Genomic DNA, 21,969 nt, shown 5'->3' on the forward strand with positions numbered 1-21,969 from the left:
GACGCTTTTAAACGAGCGGCTGTTTCTCCGTTTGAGTTGTCTCCATCTCCTCCATAGCTTCTTTGCCAGAGGGCAAATAAACTTATTTCCCAAACTATTGCCTTAAGAGAAACCTGGTTAACACTAATTTGGGCCGGGACGGCGCATATCTTACGGACTAAAACTCAACGCGGCTCAACAGTGACTTCTTTTTTTAAAGTCAGACACACAGTGAGCAAATAGCTCAACGCTCTGTCACTGCAGCACCGCCGACTTCTCCAGGGAAAAAAAAAAAAAAAAAAAGAAGAAAAAAAAATCTCTCCAGGCTTCAACAATTAGTTTAAGTCTTGTCATTTCAATGATTTAATCACTGATGCCAAAGCGAGCGCTAGATGATTCAAAATACAGCAATTAACCGCTGATTGGGACGGCTGATACTCTGAGGCACTTTCCTCAAAATTGTCAGTTTGTTTCAGCGGAGAGCCGCTGTTAGATGTGGAAGACAAAACAGTGGGATGAAAAGAGCTGGAAAGCATTTAGAGTGCATGTGTGATATCGCTTTCTCTTTGTGACTCTGTGCTCTGGTGAAAGCTACGGGGTCGTAATGTGGTTTCATACCAAGTAGAGAACAGATTTCATTAATGATTGTTGGAGGTCTTCAGATCTCTCCTTTTTTTTTTTTTTTTTAATTTTGCTTTTACAGGACTGCAGTGTTATCCAGAATGCACTCGGAGCATTTTCAGAGTTAGAAACTAAAATTCATTGCAGCTATATGTGGGGGTTTTTAGTCCGGTAGTTGAGGTTTTTTTGTTTCCCTGCATCTGAAGAACATTAGTGTCCAATAGAAGAGTACAAGAAAAAATCCGTCATTGCTACTAATGGTTAGAAGGTGGCTGATATCAGTTCAGAAACATGGACAAACCTCGACACAGTCTTTGTATAAGTCCAACCAGCGCCCGTGGTTTCTTTATACTCGTGTGTTTCCTGCAGAGCTGATTTGAATGGCGCACACATTTGAGAGATCAATGGGGATTTATGTAATCAAAGAATGTTATTCGGCTCTTCCTTCAGAAGGAAACGCATCCAAACGCAGCCAAGTTGAGAATTGTTTTTTTACACTTGAGTGCTTGAGATTACAAATTCCCAGGATATTTGCAAAACTATTTTTTTGATACATTTTCAACATAACATAACTCTTCCTCCGGCACTAGTCCATGCTGTTTGATTGCTTCCTTAAAATGAAAGGCTTCCAGAGTCTAATGGAAATCTTTTTCACCCGCAGGACTGTTCCTAAACCGCTGAGGAAGACGAAGGTGATGGAGGTGAAAGGCCGGCGGGTTTTTGGGGTTCCTCTGCTCCTCAGCGTCCAGCAGACAGGAGAGCCACTTCCACCCAGCATCCTCAGAGCTCTGGTCTACCTGAGGACCGAGTGTTTGGACCAGGTAAGGAGCCACAAACCACAAGCGGCCTGCATTGATTTTAGAAACACTAGGAGACGCTGTTGGACATGAGAGTAACATTTAATGAAACCATTATGAGCCGGTGGCAAAGACCATTTTAAAAATAATTATAATTTAAAATAATTTCATCGCATTGTGTTTTTTGGTACTTTACATTACAACGAGAGGTAAAAAAATCAGGTCTAACAAAATTCAACACTGAGGAAAAGAAACAGAAGATAATCTTTTTATGCATGTAAAGCATTTTTTGCCTTTGATGAGATGTTCTCATTTGTATCGCGTTCTCTCTCAGGTGGGTCTGTTCCGCAAGTCAGGGGTGAAGTCTCGCATCCAGTACCTCCGTGAGCTGGTGGAGTCCGACCCAGACGGCGTTTCATACGACGGTCAGTCTGCCTTCGACGTGGCCGACATGGTGAAGCAATACTTCAGAGACCTGCCTGAACCCATCTTCACCAGCAAACTCTGCGAGTCCTTCCTCCACATTTACCAATGTGAGCAGTCATCACTGTTATCATTAGCGAGGTTCAAATGCTAATTTGTGTGTATGATAATCATGCTGACATTTGTAGTAGCTGACACGTTTGACACGCTCACGTTAGCACACTCAATAAATTCTGGATGAACGTAACACATACAAGGAATTTGGCTGCGCGAATTTATAGAGGTTTTAGTCCTGCAGGAGAAAGATAATCCACAACAGTGAACATGGAGTAAGCTATATTTTCTGCAAGCTCTAAGTTCCAAACCATGTAAACTGCATTATTAAAATATGAACAGGTTAGCTTTCTACTTGCAGATTTTCCCAAGGATCAACAGCTGGTTGCAGCTCAGGCGGCCATCTTGCTGCTTCCCGACGAGAACAGGATGGCGCTGCGAGCGCTGCTGGTCTTCCTGCGGGACGTGGTGGCCTGCGTGGACGAGAACCAAATGACTCCAACCAACATTGCAGTTTGCCTGGCGCCCTCGCTTTTCCACCTCAACACCCTGAAGAGAGACGCCAACGCAGCCAGGTGAGCTGAGACCACGGACACCGAATGAGTTACCGATTCCCTCACACTTAACGTCTATTTTATTCTCTACAAATTGAGGTCAGGTCTTTTTCAAATGAAGAACATTTTCACACAACATCCGGAAAAGATGGAAATGAATGGAGGGGGTGTAGAGTCTGAAGTCACAGTTACATAAGTCTCTGCAGCAGTTACACCTCTGCTGTTATAGCTCTCAAATATCTCTCTGAGAGTTAGCTCATTAACTGCAAATTGTTAATATGATATTTCATCTGGAGTTTATTTTCTGACAATGTAGCTCGATGTAAAATGTAAAAGCGACCCAGTGCTTACTGTTTCAGATCAAGGACGATAAGCAAGTTTAAAATATCTACTGATTGTATTTTTACGAAGGATGGAATACCAATGTAAAAAGATAAAGTAGAATTTCATGTAAAGATTACAGACTTTGTACTGTAATTATCAAGCTAAAAATCCACGAAAAACCAAAGGTTTAATTCATATTTTACTTTTTAAAGTTGTAGTAGTTTTGTATTTCTGGTATCCATCGCTCCGTTGCTCCGTTATAATATTTAACTTACCAAGTAAATTGCTGAGAGTCCAAAACATGATTGCACAGGACATGATTGAATTTTGTGCAAAGAAAGCTGAAAGAAATGCGTCTCATTTTGTTACAACTTTAGTACACTTGGTTGTTGCTTCAGGCTGTGACTTTATCATGGTTCACTGGTGAATCTCAGCCTCTCATTTAGCTTCACGTCCTGACTTCAGCTTCTGGTTAATGCGCGCATCGTGTGTCTGAATGTGTGTGTTCGCCGTTAACGCACGGCAGGTTGCCATTTAGGTGCCATAAAATCGTGTTTTTCTTCCTCCCTTTGTGGCTCCATTGGACGTCATGTTTCCGAGGTTCTCGGTTCTCACAGATGACATCGCCTCTGGATCAGATCCAGCTGTCACGCTCTCACTTTTTCTCTGTAAAGAAAAGCTGTCAGCACAGTTTACACAGAGAGCCCATTACATAACCTCCCACAATTTCCGTCTGGCCTCAACTTCACTCCCAGATATGAGAGATATTTTACTATCTGCTTTTTAGCTGAGAACCCGGCTGGGCAGGGAGTTAGAAATGGGAGAGCAAAAGAGAGAGAGATGACAGAGAGAGATAATGAGACTGTTGAGAATGATAATGGCTATGCAGTCGATGATTCATCAGTGTCTGAGCTCAGTTTGTACTGCAGAAGTGTATGTATGCATGAATGAATTATTGATATCAGTGGAAGTAAACATTCGAACACAAGGACTAGGCTGATGTTATTCTATAGGTATGTATTTTTTTTAGTCCCCCAGCTCTTTATAAACTCCCTCCGTCAGTTCAACTGATCAATGGGGAACTCCTGGAGGCGACGGAGGCACTCGGATAACTGCAGGTTTTAAAATGATTCCAGGATTGCTTGTAAACATGTAAAGTGAGACATGTTTGCGTGTCATTAATGTACTGCAGTGTGTATGTTTTTAATTTATATAGCACTTAACAGAGTGAAGGTTTTATGATTAATCATTTTGTTTTAGTTTTAGTTTTTTATTTATCTCGAGCCCATACGTGTTTTATTGTGATTTCTGGTCTTGATGCAGCAATTTCCATTTCTCCAAGACAATGTTCTCCCACGGGAGACAATAAAGTAATCCTATCTTTATAGTCAACGAGTCGGAAAAAAAAAAAAGACCAAACCCAACAATGTGTTGGTCTGTTTCCCGATACTCCCTGACTTCCTGTCTGTGGCTGTCAGCTCCAAGCCCTTCGGTTTCTACTGAAGATGTAAAGCTTTAAAAACAGCTTACCAATATATAGTCTCATGTAAGGCTCAGTCATTTCTTTAAACCGCTGATCACTGTAGTTTCTATAAAAACAAACAGGAGGAAGTTGCATTTGTTGGGGACTGCTTTTATTAATCCACATTTGGTGCTCCAGTTAACATTTGGGGCAGCAGGACGTTGTATGTCGGATTGAGTCTAAATAAACTAGAATGTGTGTGTGTGTGTGTGTGTGTGTGTGTGTGTGTGTGTGTGTGTGTGTGTGTGTGTGTGTGTGTGTGTGTGTGTGTGTGTGTGTGTGTTCACGGTAATGAAGAAACATGTCACCCAGTACAACAGTGATGTGTTTTTAATAGTTTACAGTGGAGCTCTATGGCACAGAGGAAGAAGATGAATCAGGCGATGATACACACTCACACAATAGTTGTTAGTTGATACATTATTGTTTGGTTCAACTTGTCCTCCTTCTTATTCGTACTTACTTTTCTTTGATACCGCGCTTCGCATTTTGTCCATTCCATCTTGTTCCCTTCCTCCCTCATCTTCTCCTTTTTCCCATCAACCTTCTTTTCTCCATCCACCCTGATATTGTCTCTTTCGTCCACATTGTGTCTTTCATTCTGCTCATCTTCCCTTCCCTGATATTACCCTGGTATCTCCTCCTCCACATTGTTTCCTTTTCTGATTCCTGTAATCACTCTGCTTTCCGTAACTCCTCTTCCTCCTGTACTTTCCTCCCTTCCATTGATCTCCACCTCTTCCTTTTTTCCACTTTGGCTCTTTGTCTCCCTTTCAGGATGAGGGGACACTCGATGGAAAAGGCAAAACAACACAATCAGCACTTTGTGCCTCCTGTCTCCTGGAAGCCAAATTCCCAGCCCGTCAGAAATCATGTTACATTTTGCGGTGGGAACAGTAACTCTGGAAATTGACTGCTGCACCCAGCTGTTCTCCCACAGATCTATTAAATCTCATCTCTGAGTCTTCTTCTTCTTTTGCTTGACAGAACTTTTTAATGGTCTAACTTGTCGTCCTGTATGTTGTAAGTGTTGGTGTCTAATTTCCCCGTTTTGCAGCGCTGAAGAGAATCTGTGATGTTTGGTGTGACAAAACGCTCATCTTTTAAACTTTTTTTTAAAACGTGTCATCAGAAACTAAAAAACATAAATGATAAAACTTCATATCAAATAAAAATCAAGGAAAACAAGGTCTTGTTGTGTAAGCTTTCCAAAAATAACCTGAATCTGTCAGTTGCAGTAATCCTGACGCAGTGCTGCTGATTCCTGTCTGCCGCCTGTAAACACTGCTTCAGCTGACTGTCAGACTGCTGCGATGGCAGCATGTCATATGTTTCACACCCGCTTCCCATTTCCTGTCAGTGTTTCCAAAACTGTAAAGAAATAAAAGACACACACTGGCACCTGTCTATCCTCCTAATCTGTCTAGGTGGTTCCTTACCGCTGGGGTTTAAAGGCATCATCATCATCCTGTTGTGCCCAAATCCAAATCAGGCTCATTGTAATCTCACCAAAACTGCTTTTGTCTCTACTTTAGTCGAGATTGATTTCAGAATGCTTGCTGTCTTCATCTAAAAGTAAAAGTGACCGAGACCTTGTTCCTGTTGTTGCTGCAGGTCGAGTCACAGGAAGTACAGCCTGGGCCGCCCAGACCAGCGGGACCTGAGTGAGAATCTGGCTGCCACCCAGGGACTGGCCAGCATGATCACCGAGGCTCAGAGACTCTTCCAGGTACAAAAACTGCTCCACTGGTTGTCCGTGGCATATTATACTGTGAAATATTTTATGACATATTCAATTACATACTATATTTTTAAATATTGTATTGCATACTTGGCTATGGCAAAGTACAGTATGTCATAAATAAGTCATACTAGAGTATGTTGAAAAAAAAGTTATATTATAGTATGTCCAAAAAAGTTGGTTTAGTATAGAAAAAAGTGAAAAACGGTCATAGTATAGCATGTCGAAAAAAGTAAAAAAACAGTCATAGTATAGGATGTCGAAAACAGTCATAGTATAGCCTGTCAAAAAAAGTGAAAAAACGGTCATAGTATAGCATGTCAAAAAAAATTAAAAACGGTCATAGTATAGCATGTCAAAAAAAGGAAAAAACAGTCATAGTATAGCCGGGGATTGAACCAACGACCCTCTGATTGAAAGGCAGCCCTGCTCTTTACTTGGCCAAGGACACCAGTTGAGAACCACTGGCATTGTATGTCTATAAAAAGTCATAGTATAGCATGTAGAAAACAGTCATAGTATAGTATGTTGAAAAAAGGAAAAAAACAGTCATAGTATAGCCTGTCGAAAAAAGTAGAAAAACAGTCATAGTATAGCCGGGGATTGAACCAACGACCCTCTAATTGAAAGGCAGCCCTGCTCTCCACTTAGCCACAGACATCAGTTGAGAACCACTGGCAGAGTATGTCTATAAAAAGTTAGTATAGTATGTAGAAAACAGTCATAGTATAGTATGTAGAAAACAGTCATAGTATAGCCTGTCGAAAAAAGTGAAAAATGGTCATAGAATAGCCTGTCGAAAAAAGTCAACAGTCGGTTTAGTTACTCAATTCCCACTGTTGTTCTTTGTTCCCACCCAGTTAAAGGTTAAAACATGAAGTGATAATGTGTTCTTAAAAGGTATTACAATGAAATTCAGGATTCCTGCATAGAAAACACTTTTGAAGCTTACGAGACAGAATTAACAAAGTAATGATAACAGATTTTAAAAAATCCTCTTTGCAGCTTCCAGAGTTTTGGCCTGGTCAGCGTTCAGGTGCTGCAGGCTCCAGTGAGGACTCCCTGTCTGAGGGAGGAGGAGGCCCGGTGTCCCCCAGTCAGAGTGGAGGTGAGGAGGAGCAGGAGAGGAGAAGGAGCAAGCTGCACCTGAGCACCAAGCACCTCCTGAAGGAGGCCAGGGAGAAGAGCAGAGGCTGGGAGAGCCATCAGTCTCCAGAACATGTGGATCTGGCCTTCAAGAAGGTAAATGAGAGAAGTTATTAAATGTCTTAGTTCCATTATGTATACAAAGGACATCAGGGAATGGGAACTTACACGGAAAGAAGATAATATAGCATTTGTTTAGTGTCATTAAAAAAAGCATACAAAACTATCATACAGATATAAAGGAAAAAGTAATATGTCAAAAAAGGTCATAGTAAAGAATGTCTAAAAAAGTCATGTTATATTCTGGCATAAAAAGTCTTAGTATAGTATGTAAAAAAAAATTATAAAAATGTAATATCATAGTATACTACAAAAGTTATTGTGTGGTATGTCAAAAAGTAATAAATAGTCGCAATATAGTGTGTTGAAAAAAGTAAATGTTGAATAATTAAAAAAAAGTATAATGGAAGTCATTGTATGTCAAAAAAAATTTAATTAAAAAGTCATTGTATGGTATGTGGAAAAATGTAATTGTATAGTATGTGGAAAAAATATATTTACTATTTTACTACACTATTTTATTGTATGTCCATGTTTACAGTATGTAAAAAAAAATGGTAAGTCAAAAAAGTCATATTGTGTCCCTACAAAAGTCCAAAAGTAATGTAATAGTACAAAAGTAATAGTATACTATGTCAAAAAAAAGTCATAGTGTAACATGTCCAAAAAGTCACAGATTAGTATGTTAAAAAAAATCTAGAAATGGAAATTGTATAGTAAGTCGAAGAAATTCATATTGTATCTTTACAAAAGTCATTAAAAAGTAATAGTATACTATGTCGAAAAAAGTCATAGTATAACATATCCAAAAGGTCACAGTATAGTATGTTGAAAAGAGTAATTTTGTGTCGAAAAAAGTCATAGTATAGTATGTCGTAATTTTTTAATAAAAAAGTCATAGTATAGCATGTCGTCATTTTTTCATAAAAAAGTCATAGAATAGTATTTCATAATTTTTTCATAAAAAAGTCATAGTATAGCATGTCGTCATTTTTTTATAAAAAAGTCATAGAATAGTATGTTGTCATTTTTTAATAAAAAAGTCATAGTATATTATGTCGTCATTTTTTCATAAAAAAGTCATAGTATAGTATGTCGTCATTTTTTCGTAAAAAAAGTCATAGTATAGCATGTCGTCATTTTTTAATAAAAAAGTCATAGTATAGTATGTCGTCATTTTTTCATAAAAAAGTCATAGTATAGCATGTCGTCATTTTTTCATAAAAAAGTCATAGAATAGTATTTCATAATTTTTTCATAAAAAAGTCATAGTATAGCATGTCGTCATTTTTACATAAAAAAGTCATAGAATAGTATGTCGTCATTTTTACATAAAAAAGTCATAGTATAGCATGTCGTCATTTTTTAATAAAAAAGTCATAGAATAGTATGTCGTCCTTTTTTCATTAAAAAAGTCATAGAATAGTATGTCGTCATTTTTTCATAAAAAGTCATAGTATAGCATGTCGTCTTTTTTCATAAAAAAAGTCATAGTATAGCATGTCGTCATTTTTTCATAAAAAAGTCATAGTATAGCATGTCGTAATTTTTTCATAAAAAAGTCATAGTATAGCATGTCGTCATTTTTTCATAAAAAAGTCATAGTATAGCATGTCGTCATTTTTTCATAAAAAAGTCATAGTATAGCATGTCGTCATTTTTTCATAAAAAAGTCATAGTATAGCATGTCGTAATTTTTTCATAAAAAAGTCATAGGAGAGCATGTCGTCATTTTTACATAAAAAAGTCATAGAATAGTATGTCGTCATTTTTACATAAAAAAGTCATAGTATAGCATGTCGTCATTTTTTAATAAAAAAGTCATAGAATAGTATGTCGTCCTTTTTTCATAAAAAAGTCATAGTATAGCATGTCGTCTTTTTTCATAAAAAAAGTCATAGTATAGCATGTCGTCTTTTTTCATAAAAAAAGTCATAGTATAGCATGTCGTCATTTTTTTATAAAAAAAGTCATAGTATAGCATGTCGTCATTTTTTCATAAAAAAGTCATAGTATAGCATGTCGTCATTTTTTCATAAAAAAGTCATAGTATAGCATGTCGTCATTTTTTCATAAAAAAGTCATAGTATAGCATGTCGTCATTTTTTCATAAAAAAGTCATAGAATAGTAAGTCGTCATTTTTTCATAAAAAAGTCATAGTATAGCATGTCGTCATTTTTTAATAAAAAAGTCATAGAATAGTATGTCGTCATTTTTTCATAAAAAAGTCATAGAATAGTATGTCGTCATTTTTTTATAAAAAAGTCATAGTATAGCATGTCGCCATTTTTTCATAAAAAAGTCATAGAATAGTAAGTCGTCATTTTTTCATAAAAAAGTCATAGAATAGTAAGTTGTCATTTTTTCATAAAAAAGTCATAGTATAATATGTCGTAATTTTTTCATAAAAAAGTCATAATAAAGTATGTCGTAATTTTTTCATAAAAAAGTCATAATATAGTATGTCGTAATTTTTTCATAAAAACTCATAATATAGTATGTCGTAATTTTTTCATAAAAAAGTCATAATAAAGTATGTCGTAATTTTTTCATAAAAAAGTCATAATAAAGTATGTCGTAATTTTTTTATAAAAAAGTCATAGTATAGTATGTCGTAATTTTTTCATAAAAAAGTCATAGAATAGTATGTCGTCATTTTTTATTAAAAAGTCATAGTATAGCATGTCGTCATTTTTTAATAAAAAAGTCATAGTATAGTATGTCGGCATTTTTTCATAAAAAAGTCATAGAATAGTAAGTCGTCATTTTTTCATAAAAAAATCATAGAATAGTATTTCGTCATTTTTTCATAAAAAAGTCATAGTATAGTATTTCGTCATTTTTTCATAAAAAAGTCATAGTATAGTATGTCGTAATTTTTTCATAAAAAGTCATAGTATAGCATGTCGGCATTTTTTCATAAAAAAGTCATAGAATAGTAAGTCGTCATTTTTTCATAAAAAAGTCATAGAATAGTATTTCGTCATTTTTTCATAAAAAAGTCATAGTATAGTATGTCGTAATTTTTTCATAAAAAGTCATAGTATAGCATGTCGTCTTTTTTCATAAAAAAAGTCATAGTATAGCATGTCGTCATTTTTTTATAAAAAAGTCATAGTATAGCATGTCGCCATTTTTTCATAAAAAAGTCATAGAATAGTAAGTCGTCATTTTTTCATAAAAAAGTCATAGTATAGCATGTCGTCATTTTTTAATAAAAAAGTCATAGAATAGTATGTCGTCATTTTTTCATAAAAAAGTCATAGTATAGTATGTCGTCATTTTTTTATAAAAAAGTCATAGTATAGCATGTCGCCATTTTTTCATAAAAAAGTCATAGAATAGTAAGTCGTCATTTTTTCATAAAAAAGTCATAGTATAGCATGTCGTAATTTTTTTATAAAAAAGTCATAGAATAGTATTTCGTCATTTTTTCATAAAAAAGTCATAGAATAGTAAGTTGTCATTTTTTCATAAAAAAGTCATAATATAGTATGTCGTAATTTTTTCATAAAAAAGTCATAATATAGTATGTCGTAATTTTTTAATAAAAAAGTCATAGTATAGTATGTCGTAATTTTTTCATAAAAAAGTCATAGAATAGTATGTCGTCATTTTTTATTAAAAAGTCATAGTATAGCATGTCTTCATTTTTTAATAAAAAAGTCATAGTATAGCATGTCGTCATTTTTTAATAAAAAAGTCATAGTATAGTATGTCGTAATTTTTTTATAAAAAAGTCATAGTATAGCATGTCATCATTTTTTAATAAAAAAGTCATAGTATAGCATGTCATAATTTTTTCATAAAAAAGTCATAGTACAGCATGTCGTCATTTTTTTATAAAAAAGTCATAGAATAGTATTTCGTCATTTTTTCATAAAAAAGTCATAGAATAGTAAGTTGTCATTTTTTCATAAAAAAGTCATAGTATAGTATGTCGTAATTTTTTCATAAAAAAGTCATAATATAGTATGTCGTAATTTTTTAATAAAAAAGTCATAATATAGTATGTCGTAATTTTTTAATAAAAAAGTCATAGTATAGTATGTCGTCATTTTTTCATAAAAAAGTCATAGTATAGCATGTCGTCATTTTTACATAAAAAAGTCATAGAATAGTACGTCGTCATTTTTACATAAAAAAGTCATAGTATAGTATGTCGGCATTTTTTCATTAAAAAGTCATAGTATAGTATGTCGTAATTTTTTCATAAAAAAGTCATAGTACAGCATGTCGTCATTTTTTTATAAAAAAGTCATAGAATAGTATTTCGTCATTTTTTCATAAAAAAGTCATAGAATAGTAAGTTGTAATTTTTTCATAAAAAAGTCATAGTATAGTATGTCGTAATTTTTTCATAAAAAAGTCATAATATAGTATGTCGTAATTTTTTAATAAAAAAGTCATAATATAGTATGTCGTAATTTTTTAATAAAAAAGTCATAGAATAGTATGTCGTCATTTTTTCATAAAAAAGTCATAGTATAGTATGTCGTCATTTTTTCATAAAAAAGTCATAGTATAGTATGTCGTCATTTTTTCGTAAAAAAGTCATAGTATAGCATGTCGTCATTTTTTCATAAAAAAGTCATAGTATAGTATGTCGTAATTTTTTCGTAAAAAAGTCATAGTATAGCATGTCGTCATTTTTTTTATTAAAAAGTCATAGTATAGCATGTCATCATTTTTTAATAAAAAAGTCATAGAATAGTATTTCATCATTTTTTCATAAAAAAGTCATAGTATAGCATGTCGTCATTTTTTTATAAAAAAGTCATAGTATAGTATGTCGTAATTTTTTCATAAAAAAGTCATAGTATAGCATGTCGTCATTTTTTCATAAAAAAGTCATAGTATAGTATGTCGTAATTTTTTCATAAAAAAGTCATAGTATAGTATGTTGTAATTTTTTCATAAAAAAGTCATAGTATAGCATGTCGTCATTTTTTCATAAAAAAGTCATAGACTAGTACAGGCCTGGCCAACCCGCGGCTCCCGAGACGCATGCGGCTTTTTGCCCGGTTTCATGCGGCTCTTACGTTTATATCGAAGTTTGTATTTGTGTTTTTTTAATGTGCGTGTTCGCTTCGTTTGAGTTCATTACGGTATTTTCGTCAAACGCGCATGTGCGTGTTCGCTTCGTTGGAGTTCACTACGGTATTTTCGTCAAACGCGGATGTGCGTGTTCGCTTCGTTTGAGTTCAATACGGTATTTTCGTCAAACGCGCATGTGTGTGTTCGCTTCGTTGGAGTTCAATACGGTATTTTCGTCAAACGCGCATGTGCATGTTCGCTTCGTTTGAGTTCTTTACGGTATTTTCGTCAAACGCGCATGTGCGTGTTCGCTTCGTTTGAGTTCATTACGGTATTTTCGTCAAACGCGGATGTGCGTGGGATGAAAATACCTCTGTGTCAAGTTTGCTCTCAAAATGTCAGGAAAAAAATGCACAGAAAAACGAAAATATGAAGATGAACACAGGACGTTTTTAACAGAGTGGGAGAGTTTATATTTTTTTGTTGAACGTAATGGAAAGCCATTCTGCTTTATATGTCAGGCGTCATTAGCGCATTTCAAAGCTTCAAATCTTCAGCGCCACTTCAGCTTACTCCATGCTAACATCGACCAGGAATTTTCAAAAGGGACTGAACTTTGCAAGCACAAGTTGGTCACTTTGAAAAGTCAGGCAGAAAAGCAGATACAATTTTTCCAAAAATTTACGAAGCACTCAGAGACTGTAACGCTTGCATCGTATCAACTGGCTTGGAACATTGCACGGGCCAAAAAGCCATACAATGAAGGGGAGTTTGTTAAAAAATGCCTCGGTGACGTTGTTGAAATCTTGTCTCCTGGAAACGACAAACTAAAACGAATGGTATCAGACGTCCAACTGTCCCGCCACACTGTTGAACACAGAATATCGGACATTAACACGGCTATTGAATCACAGTTGCACTCTGACCTTCAAGCATGTGAGTATTTTAGTGTCGCATTGGATGAGAGTTGTGACATACAAGACAAGCCTCAGTTGGCAATATTTGCACGGTCTGTGTCAAACGATTGTTTGATCAAAGAAGAACTCCTTGATATTGTGCCATTAAAAGACAGGACCCGTGGCATAGATGTGAAAGAAACAATGATGGCTGCATTTGCGAAAGCAAATCTGCCCATACCAAAACTAACTGCAATAGCTACAGATGGAGCGCCAGCCATGATCGGATCTGTGAACGGGCTTGTGGGGCTGTGCAAAGCTGACCAAACATTTCCCGAGTTTTGGAATTTCCACTGCATCATCCACAGGGAGCAACTCGTGTCTAAATCATTGAATTTAAACAACGTCATGAAGCCTGTGATGGAAATCGTCAACTACATCCGCACACATGCGCTTAACCACCGGCAATTCAAAAATCTCATCGCTGAGCTGGACCAAGGGCTTCCAGGTGACCTGCCGCTGCACTGCACTGTGAGGTGGCTGTCAAGAGGCCAGGTACTCTCTCGCCTCTTTCAGCTTTTGGATGCCGTGAAACTGTTCATGGAAGAGAAGGACAAGGACTATCCCGAGCTCTCGGACCTCGAGTGGATTATGGATCTGGCCTTTTTGGTCGACATGCTGAGTCACTTGAACAGACTGAACCTGACCTTGCAGGGTAAGTTAAAAATGCTGCCTGACCTGGTGCAAAGTGTGTTTGCATTTGTCAACAAACTGAAGCTGTTCAAGGCGCATATTCAAAAGGGAGATTTAACACGTTTTCCCACTCTGCTAGAAGCCAGCGGGCAAGTCACCAGCGCCGCCCTGAATAAGCAAAGAGTCAGATATGCAACACTGGTTGAAAACCTGCACGAAAGCTTTGTGGCCCGGTTCCGTGATCTACAACTGAAAAGGCCACAGATTACATTCCTCGTCGACCCATTTAATGCTGAGACGGACTGTTTGAAAGCCCCGCTAGTCACAGATGAGGCTGCGGCTGAGTTGGAGATGATCGATCTTCGTGAGGAGGACCAACTGAAACCTGCTTTAACGGAAGATACCATTGAGTTCTGGAAAAGTGTGCCAATGGAAAAATACCCCAATGTCAAACGGGCGCGCTTAAGATACTGTCAATGTTTGGGTCAACATACGTCTACGAGTCTGTGTTTTCTACCCTGAAACACGTGAAATCAAAGCATCGATCTGTTCTGACTGACACCGATGTGAAAGAATTGCTTCGAGTGGCAACAACGGAATACAAGCCAGATTTGAAGAGGATTGTTCAAGGCAAGGAATGCCAGAAGTCCCACTAAGTAACATGCATAGTAAAAGAAAAACGCTATTGTAAATTATTATATTTTAGTTTGTGGACTTGGTTGAACTGAGAGTTTGTCTGTGTGAGACAGTGCACACAATGTTCATTGTTGAAAATGACTGGCCTGTGGTCTTACTACTGTAGGAGTCAATTTCTGTCATTATCATGTTGGTGTGTGACATTTACAATCAATCTGGCTGAGCAAAGGTATGTGTGTGTGTGTGTGTGTGTGTGTGTGTGTGTGTGTGTGTGTGTGTGTGTGTGTGTGTGTGTGTGTGTGTGTGTGTGTGTGTGTGTGTGTGAGGAAGGGATGGGGTGATGTTCATGTGTGCCCATGTGTATGATGTGGCTCTTTGCGGTAACACAGTAAAAAATGTGGCTCTTGGTCTCTGACTGGCTGGCCACCCCTGGACTAGTATGTCGTCTTTTTTCATAAAAAAGCCATAGTATAGTATGTCGTCATTTTTTAATAAAAAAGTCATAGTATAGTATGTCGTAATTTTTTAATGAAAAAGTCATAGTGTAGTATGTCGTCATTTTTTCATAAAAAAGTCATAGAATAGTATGTCGTCATTTTTTCATAAAAAAGTCATAGTACAGCATGTTGTCATTTTTTCATAAAAAAGTCATAGTACAGCATGTCGTCATTTTTAAAAAAAAAAGTCATAGTATAGTATGTCGTCATTTTTTCAGAAAAAAGTCATAGTATAGTATGTCGTCATTTTTTCAGAAAAAAGTCATAGTATAGCATGTCGTCATTTTTTAATAAAAAAGTCATAGAATAGTATGTCGTCATTTTTTCATAAAAAAGTCATAGTATAGTATGTCGTAATTTTTTTATAAAAAAGTCATAGTATAGCATGTCGTCATTTTTTCATAAAAAAGTCATAGAATAGTGTCGTCAGTTTTTCATAAAGAAGTCATAGTATAGTATGTCGTAATTTTTTAATAAAAAGTCATAGTATAGTATGTCGTAATTTTTTCATAAAAAAGTCATAGAATAGTATGTCGTCATTTTTTCATAAAAAAGTCATAGAATAGTATGTCGTCCTTTTTTCATAAAAAAGTCATAGTATAGTATGTCGTCTTTTTTTCATAAAAAAATCATAGTATAGCATGTCGTCATTTTTCATAAAAAAAAAGTCATAGTATAGCATGTCGTCATTTTTCATAAAAAAAAGTCATAGAATAGTATTTCGTCATTTTTTCATAAAAAAGTCATAGCATAGTATGTCGTCATTTTTACATAAAAAAGTCATAGCATAGCATGTCGTCATTTTGTCATAAAAAAGTCATAGAATACTATGTCGTAATTTTTTCATAAAAAGTCATAGTATAGTATGTCGTCATTTTTACATAAAAAAGTCATAGTATAGCATGTCGTCATTTTTTCATAAAAAAGTCATAGTATAGTATGTCGTAATTTTTTCATAAAAAAGTCATAGTATAGTATGTCGTAATTTTTTAATGAAAAAGTCATAGTGTAGTATGTCGTCATTTTTTCATAAAAAAGTCATAGAATAGTATGTCGTCATTTTTTCATAAAAAAGTCATAGTACAGCATGTCGTCATTTTTTCATAAAAAAGTCATAGTACAGCATGTCGTCATTTTTTCATAAAAAAGTCATAGTACAGCATGTCGTCATTTTTAAAAAAAAAAGTCATAGTATAGTATGTCGTCATTTTTTCATAAAAAAGTCATAGTACAGCATGTCGTCATTTTTTAATAAAAAAGTCATAGAATAGTATGTCGTCATTTTTTCATAAAAAAGTCATAGTATAGTATGTCGTCATTTTTTTATAAAAAAGTCATAGTATAGCATGTCGTCATTTTTTCATAAAAAAGTCATAGAATAGTGTCGTCAGTTTTTCATAAAGAAGTCATAGTATAGTATGTCGTAATTTTTTAATAAAAAGTCATAGTATAGTATGTCGTAATTTTTTAATAAAAAGTCATAGTATAGTATGTCGTAATTTTTTCATAAAATAGTCATAGAATAGTATGTCGTCATTTTTTCATAAAAAAGTCATAGAATAGTATGTCGTAATTTTTTTATAAAAAAGTCATAGTATAGCATGTCGTCATTTTTTCATAAAAAAGTCATAGAATAGTGTCGTCAGTTTTTCATAAAGAAGTCATAGTATAGTATGTCGTAATTTTTTAATAAAAAGTCATAGTATAGTATGTCGTAATTTTTTCATAAAAAAGTCATAGAATAGTATGTCGTCATTTTTTCATAAAAAAGTCATAGAATAGTATGTCGTCCTTTTTTCATAAAAAAGTCATAGTATAGTATGTCGTCTTTTTTTCATAAAAAAGTCATAGTATAGCATGTCGTCATTTTTCATAAAAAAAAAGTCATAGTATAGCATGTCGTCATTTTTCATAAAAAAAAGTCATAGAATAGTATTTCGTCATTTTTTCATAAAAAAGTCATAGCATAGTATGTCGTCATTTTTACATAAAAAAGTCATAGTATAGCATGTCGTCATTTTGTCATAAAAAAGTCATAGAATAGTATTTCGTCATTTTTTCATAAAAAAGTCATAGCATAGTATGTCGTCATTTTGTCATAAAAAAGTCATAGAATAGTATGTCGTAATTTTTTCATAAAAAGTCATAGTATAGTATGTCGTAATTTTTTCATAAAAAAGTCATAGTATAGTATGTCGTAATTTTTTAATGAAAAAGTCATAGTGTAGTATGTCGTCATTTTTTCATAAAAAAGTCATAGAATAGTATGTCGTCATTTTTTCATAAAAAAGTCATAGTACAGCATGTCGTCATTTTTTCATAAAAAAGTCATAGTACAGCATGTCGTCATTTTTTCATAAAAAAGTCATAGTACAGCATGTCGTCATTTTTAAAAAAAAAAGTCATAATATAGTATGTCGTCATTTTTTCATAAAAAAGTCATAGTACAGCATGTCGTCATTTTTTAATAAAAAAGTCATAGAATAGTATGTCGTCATTTTTTCATAAAAAAGTCATAGTATAGTATGTCGTAATTTTTTTATAAAAAAGTCATAGTATAGCATGTCGTAATTTTTTCATAAAAAAGTCATAGAATAGTGTCGTCAGTTTTTCATAAAGAAGTCATAGTATAGTATGTCGTAATTTTTTAATAAAAAGTCATAGTATAGTATGTCGTAATTTTTTAATAAAAAGTCATAGTATAGTATGTCGTAATTTTTTCATAAAAAAGTCATAGAATAGTATGTCGTCATTTTTTCATAAAAAAGTCATAGAATTGTATGTCGTCCTTTTTTCATAAAAAAGTCATAGTATAGTATGTCGTCTTTTTTTCATAAAAAAGTCATAGTATAGCATGTCGTCATTTTTCATAAAAAAAAGTCATAGTATAGTATGTCGTCATTTTTCATAAAAAAAAGTCATAGTATAGTATGTCGTCATTTTTTCATAAAAAAGTCATAGTATAGCATGTCGTCTTTTTTAATAAAAAAGTCATAGTATAGTATGTCGTCATTTTTTCATAAAAAAGTCATAGAATAGTATGTCGTCTTTTTTTCATAAAAAAGTCATAGACTAGTATTTCGTCATTTTTTCATAAAAAAAGTCATAGTATAGTATGTTGTCATTTTTTCATAAAAAAGTCATAGTACAGCATGTCGTCATTTTTTCATAAAAAAGTCATAGTACAGCATGTCGTCATTTTTAAAAAAAAAAGTCATAGTATAGTATGTCGTAATTTTTTAATGAAAAAGTCATAGTGTAGTATGTCGTCATTTTTTCATAAAAAAGTCATAGAATAGTATGTCGTCATTTTTTCATAAAAAAGTCATAGTACAGCATGTCGTCATTTTTTCATAAAAAAGTCATAGTACAGCATGTCGTCATTTTTTCATAAAAAAGTCATAGTACAGCATGTCGTCATTTTTAAAAAAAAAAGTCATAATATAGTATGTCGTCATTTTTTCATAAAAAAGTCATAGTACAGCATGTCGTCATTTTTTAATAAAAAAGTCATAGAATAGTATGTCGTCATTTTTTCATAAAAAAGTCATAGTATAGTATGTCGTAATTTTTTAATAAAAAGTCATAGTATAGTATGTCGTAATTTTTTAATAAAAAGTCATAGTATAGTATGTCGTCTTTTTTTCATAAAAAAGTCATAGTATAGCATGTCGTCATTTTTCATAAAAAAAAGTCATAGTATAGTATGTCGTCATTTTTCATAAAAAAAAGTCATAGTATAGTATGTCGTAATTTTTTAATAAAAAGTCATAGTATAGTATGTCGTAATTTTTTAATAAAAAGTCATAGTATAGTATGTCGTCTTTTTTTCATAAAAAAGTCATAGTATAGCATGTCGTCATTTTTCATAAAAAAAAGTCATAGTATAGTATGTCGTCATTTTTCATAAAAAAAAGTCATAGTATAGTATGTCGTCATTTTTTCATAAAAAAGTCATAGTATAGCATGTCGTCATTTTTTCATAAAAAAGTCATAGAATAGTATGTCGTCTTTTTTTCATAAAAAAGTCATAGACTAGTATTTCGTCATTTTTTCATAAAAAAAGTCATAGTATAGTATGTTGTCATTTTTTCATAAAAAAGTCATAGTACAGCATGTCGTCATTTTTTCATAAAAAAGTCATAGTACAGCATGTCGTCATTTTTAAAAAAAAAAGTCATAGTATAGTATGTCGTCATTTTTTCATAAAAAAGTCATAGTACAGCATGTCGTCATTTTTTAATAAAAAAGTCATAGAATAGTATGTCGTCATTTTTTCATAAAAAAGTCATAGTATAGTATGTCGTAATTTTTTTATAAAAAAGTCATAGTATAGCATGTCGTCATTTTTTCATAAAAAAGTCATAGAATAGTGTCGTCAGTTTTTCATAAAGAAGTCATAGTATAGTATGTCGTAATTTTTTAATAAAAAGTCATAGTATAGTATGTCGTCATTTTTTAATAAAAAGTCATAGTATAGTATGTCGTCTTTTTTTCATAAAAAAGTCATAGTATAGTATGTCGTAATTTTTTAATAAAAAGTCATAGTATAGTATGTCGTAATTTTTTAATAAAAAGTCATAGTATAGTATGTCGTAATTTTTTCATAAAAAAGTCATAGAATAGTATGTCGTCATTTTTTCATAAAAAAGTCATAGAATTGTATGTCGTCCTTTTTTCATAAAAAAGTCATAGTATAGTATGTCGTCTTTTTTTCATAAAAAAGTCATAGTATAGCATGTCGTCATTTTTCATAAAAAAAAGTCATAGTATAGTATGTCGTCATTTTGTAATAAAAAAGTCATAGAATAGTATGTCGTCATTTTTTCATAAAAAAGTCATAGTATAGCATGTCGTCTTTTTTAATAAAAAAGTCATAGAATAGTATGTCGTCATTTTTTCATAAAAAAGTCATAGAATAGTATGTCGTCTTTTTTTCATAAAAAAGTCATAGACTAGTATTTCGTCATTTTTTCATAAAAAAAGTCATAGTATAGTATGTTGTCATTTTTTCATAAAAAAGTCATAGTACAGCATGTCGTCATTTTTAAAAAAAAAAGTCATAGTATAGTATGTCGTCATTTTTTCATAAAAAAGTCATAGTACAGCATGTCGTCATTTTTTAATAAAAAAGTCATAGAATAGTATGTCGTCATTTTTTCATAAAAAAGTCATAGTATAGTATGTCGTAATTTTTTTATAAAAAAGTCATAGTATAGCATGTCGTCATTTTTTCATAAAAAAGTCATAGAATAGTGTCGTCAGTTTTTCATAAAGAAGTCATAGTATAGTATGTCGTAATTTTTTAATAAAAAGTCATAGTATAGTATGTCGTCATTTTTTAATAAAAAGTCATAGTATAGTATGTCGTCTTTTTTTCATAAAAAAGTCATAGTATAGTATGTCGTAATTTTTTAATAAAAAGTCATAGTATAGTATGTCGTAATTTTTTAATAAAAAGTCATAGTATAGTATGTCGTAATTTTTTCATAAAAAAGTCATAGAATAGTATGTCGTCATTTTTTCATAAAAAAGTCATAGAATAGTATGTCGTCCTTTTTTCATAAAAAAGTCATAGTATAGTATGTCGTCATTTTTACATAAAAAAGTCATAGTATAGTATGTCGTAATTTTTTAATAAAAAAGTCATAGAATAGTATGTCGTCATTTTTTAATAAAAAAGTCATAGCATAGTATGTCGTCATTTTTACATAAAAAAGTCATAGTATAGCATGTCGTCATTTTTTCATAAAAAAGTCATAGAATAGTATGTCGTAATTTTTTCATAAAAAGTCATAGTATAGCATGTCGTCATTTTTTCATAAAAAAGTCATAGTATAGTATGTCGTAATTTTTTAATAAAAAAGTCATAGAATAGTATGTCGTCATTTTTTCATAAAAAAGTCATAGTATAGTATGTCGTAATTTTTTAATGAAAAAGTCATAGTGTAGTATGTCGTCATTTTTTCATAAAAAAGTCATAGAATAGTATGTCGTCATTTTTTCATAAAAAAGTCATAGTACAGCATGTCGTCATTTTTTCATAAAAAAGTCATAGTACAGCATGTCGTCATTTTTTCATAAAAAAGTCATAGTACAGCATGTCGTCATTTTTAAAAAAAAAAGTCATAGTATAGTATGTCGTCATTTTTTCATAAAAAAGTCATAGTACAGCATGTCGTCATTTTTTAATAAAAAAGTCATAGAATAGTATGTCGTCATTTTTTCGTAAAAAAGTCATAGTATAGTATGTCGTAATTTTTTTATAAAAAAGTCATAGAATAGTATGTCGTCATTTTTTCGTAAAAAAGTCATAGTATAGCATGTCGTCATTTTTTCATAAAAAAGTCATAGAATAGTGTCGTCAGTTTTTCATAAAGAAGTCATAGTATAGTATGTCGTAATTTTTTAATAAAAAGTCATAGTATAGTATGTCGTAATTTTTTAATAAAAAGTCATAGTATAGTATGTCGTCATTTTTTCATAAAAAAGTCATAGAATAGTATGTCGTCATTTTTTCATAAAAAAGTCATAGAATAGTATGTCGTCCTTTTTTCATAAAAAAGTCATAGTATAGTATGTCGTCTTTTTTTCATAAAAAAGTCATAGTATAGCATGTCGTCATTTTTCATAAAAAAAAAGTCATAGTATAGCATGTCGTCATTTTTCATAAAAAAAAGTCATAGAATAGTATTTCGTCATTTTTTCATAAAAAAGTCATAGTATAGCATGTCGTCATTTTGTCATAAAAAAGTCATAGAATAGTATGTCGTAATTTTTTCATAAAAAGTCATAGTATAGTATGTCGTCATTTTTACATAAAAAAGTCATAGTATAGCATGTCGTCATTTTTTCATAAAAAGTCATAGTATAGCATGTCGTCATTTTTTCATAAAAAAGTCATAGTATAGTATGTCGTCATTTTTTCATAAAAAAGTCATAGTATAGTATGTCGTAATTTTTTAATGAAAAAGTCATAGTGTAGTAT

At 32.6% G+C, this 21,969-nt stretch overlaps 1 protein-coding gene across 3 annotated transcripts in view; it reads left to right on the plus strand.

The window, feature by feature from the left end:
* Positions 1-21,969, plus strand: part of si:dkeyp-23e4.3 (rho GTPase-activating protein 7) — a 52,381-nt gene that overhangs the window by 19,802 nt on the left and 10,610 nt on the right. For all 3 annotated transcript variants that reach the window (XM_068716632.1, XM_068716630.1, XM_068716631.1), the window contains exons 10-14: positions 1,262-1,421; positions 1,732-1,930; positions 2,236-2,449; positions 5,889-6,003; positions 7,021-7,257. In XM_068716632.1, the coding sequence (XP_068572733.1) occupies positions 1,262-1,421; positions 1,732-1,930; positions 2,236-2,449; positions 5,889-6,003; positions 7,021-7,257 (925 nt within the window). The remainder of the gene's footprint in view (positions 1-1,261; positions 1,422-1,731; positions 1,931-2,235; positions 2,450-5,888; positions 6,004-7,020; positions 7,258-21,969) is intronic.

Source organism: Cebidichthys violaceus, unplaced genomic scaffold (assembly GCF_023349555.1).
Source record: "Cebidichthys violaceus isolate CVI_PGR_0920_01 unplaced genomic scaffold, fCebVio1.0.p SCAF_20, whole genome shotgun sequence".
Taxonomy (NCBI): domain Eukaryota; kingdom Metazoa; phylum Chordata; class Actinopteri; order Perciformes; family Stichaeidae; genus Cebidichthys; species Cebidichthys violaceus.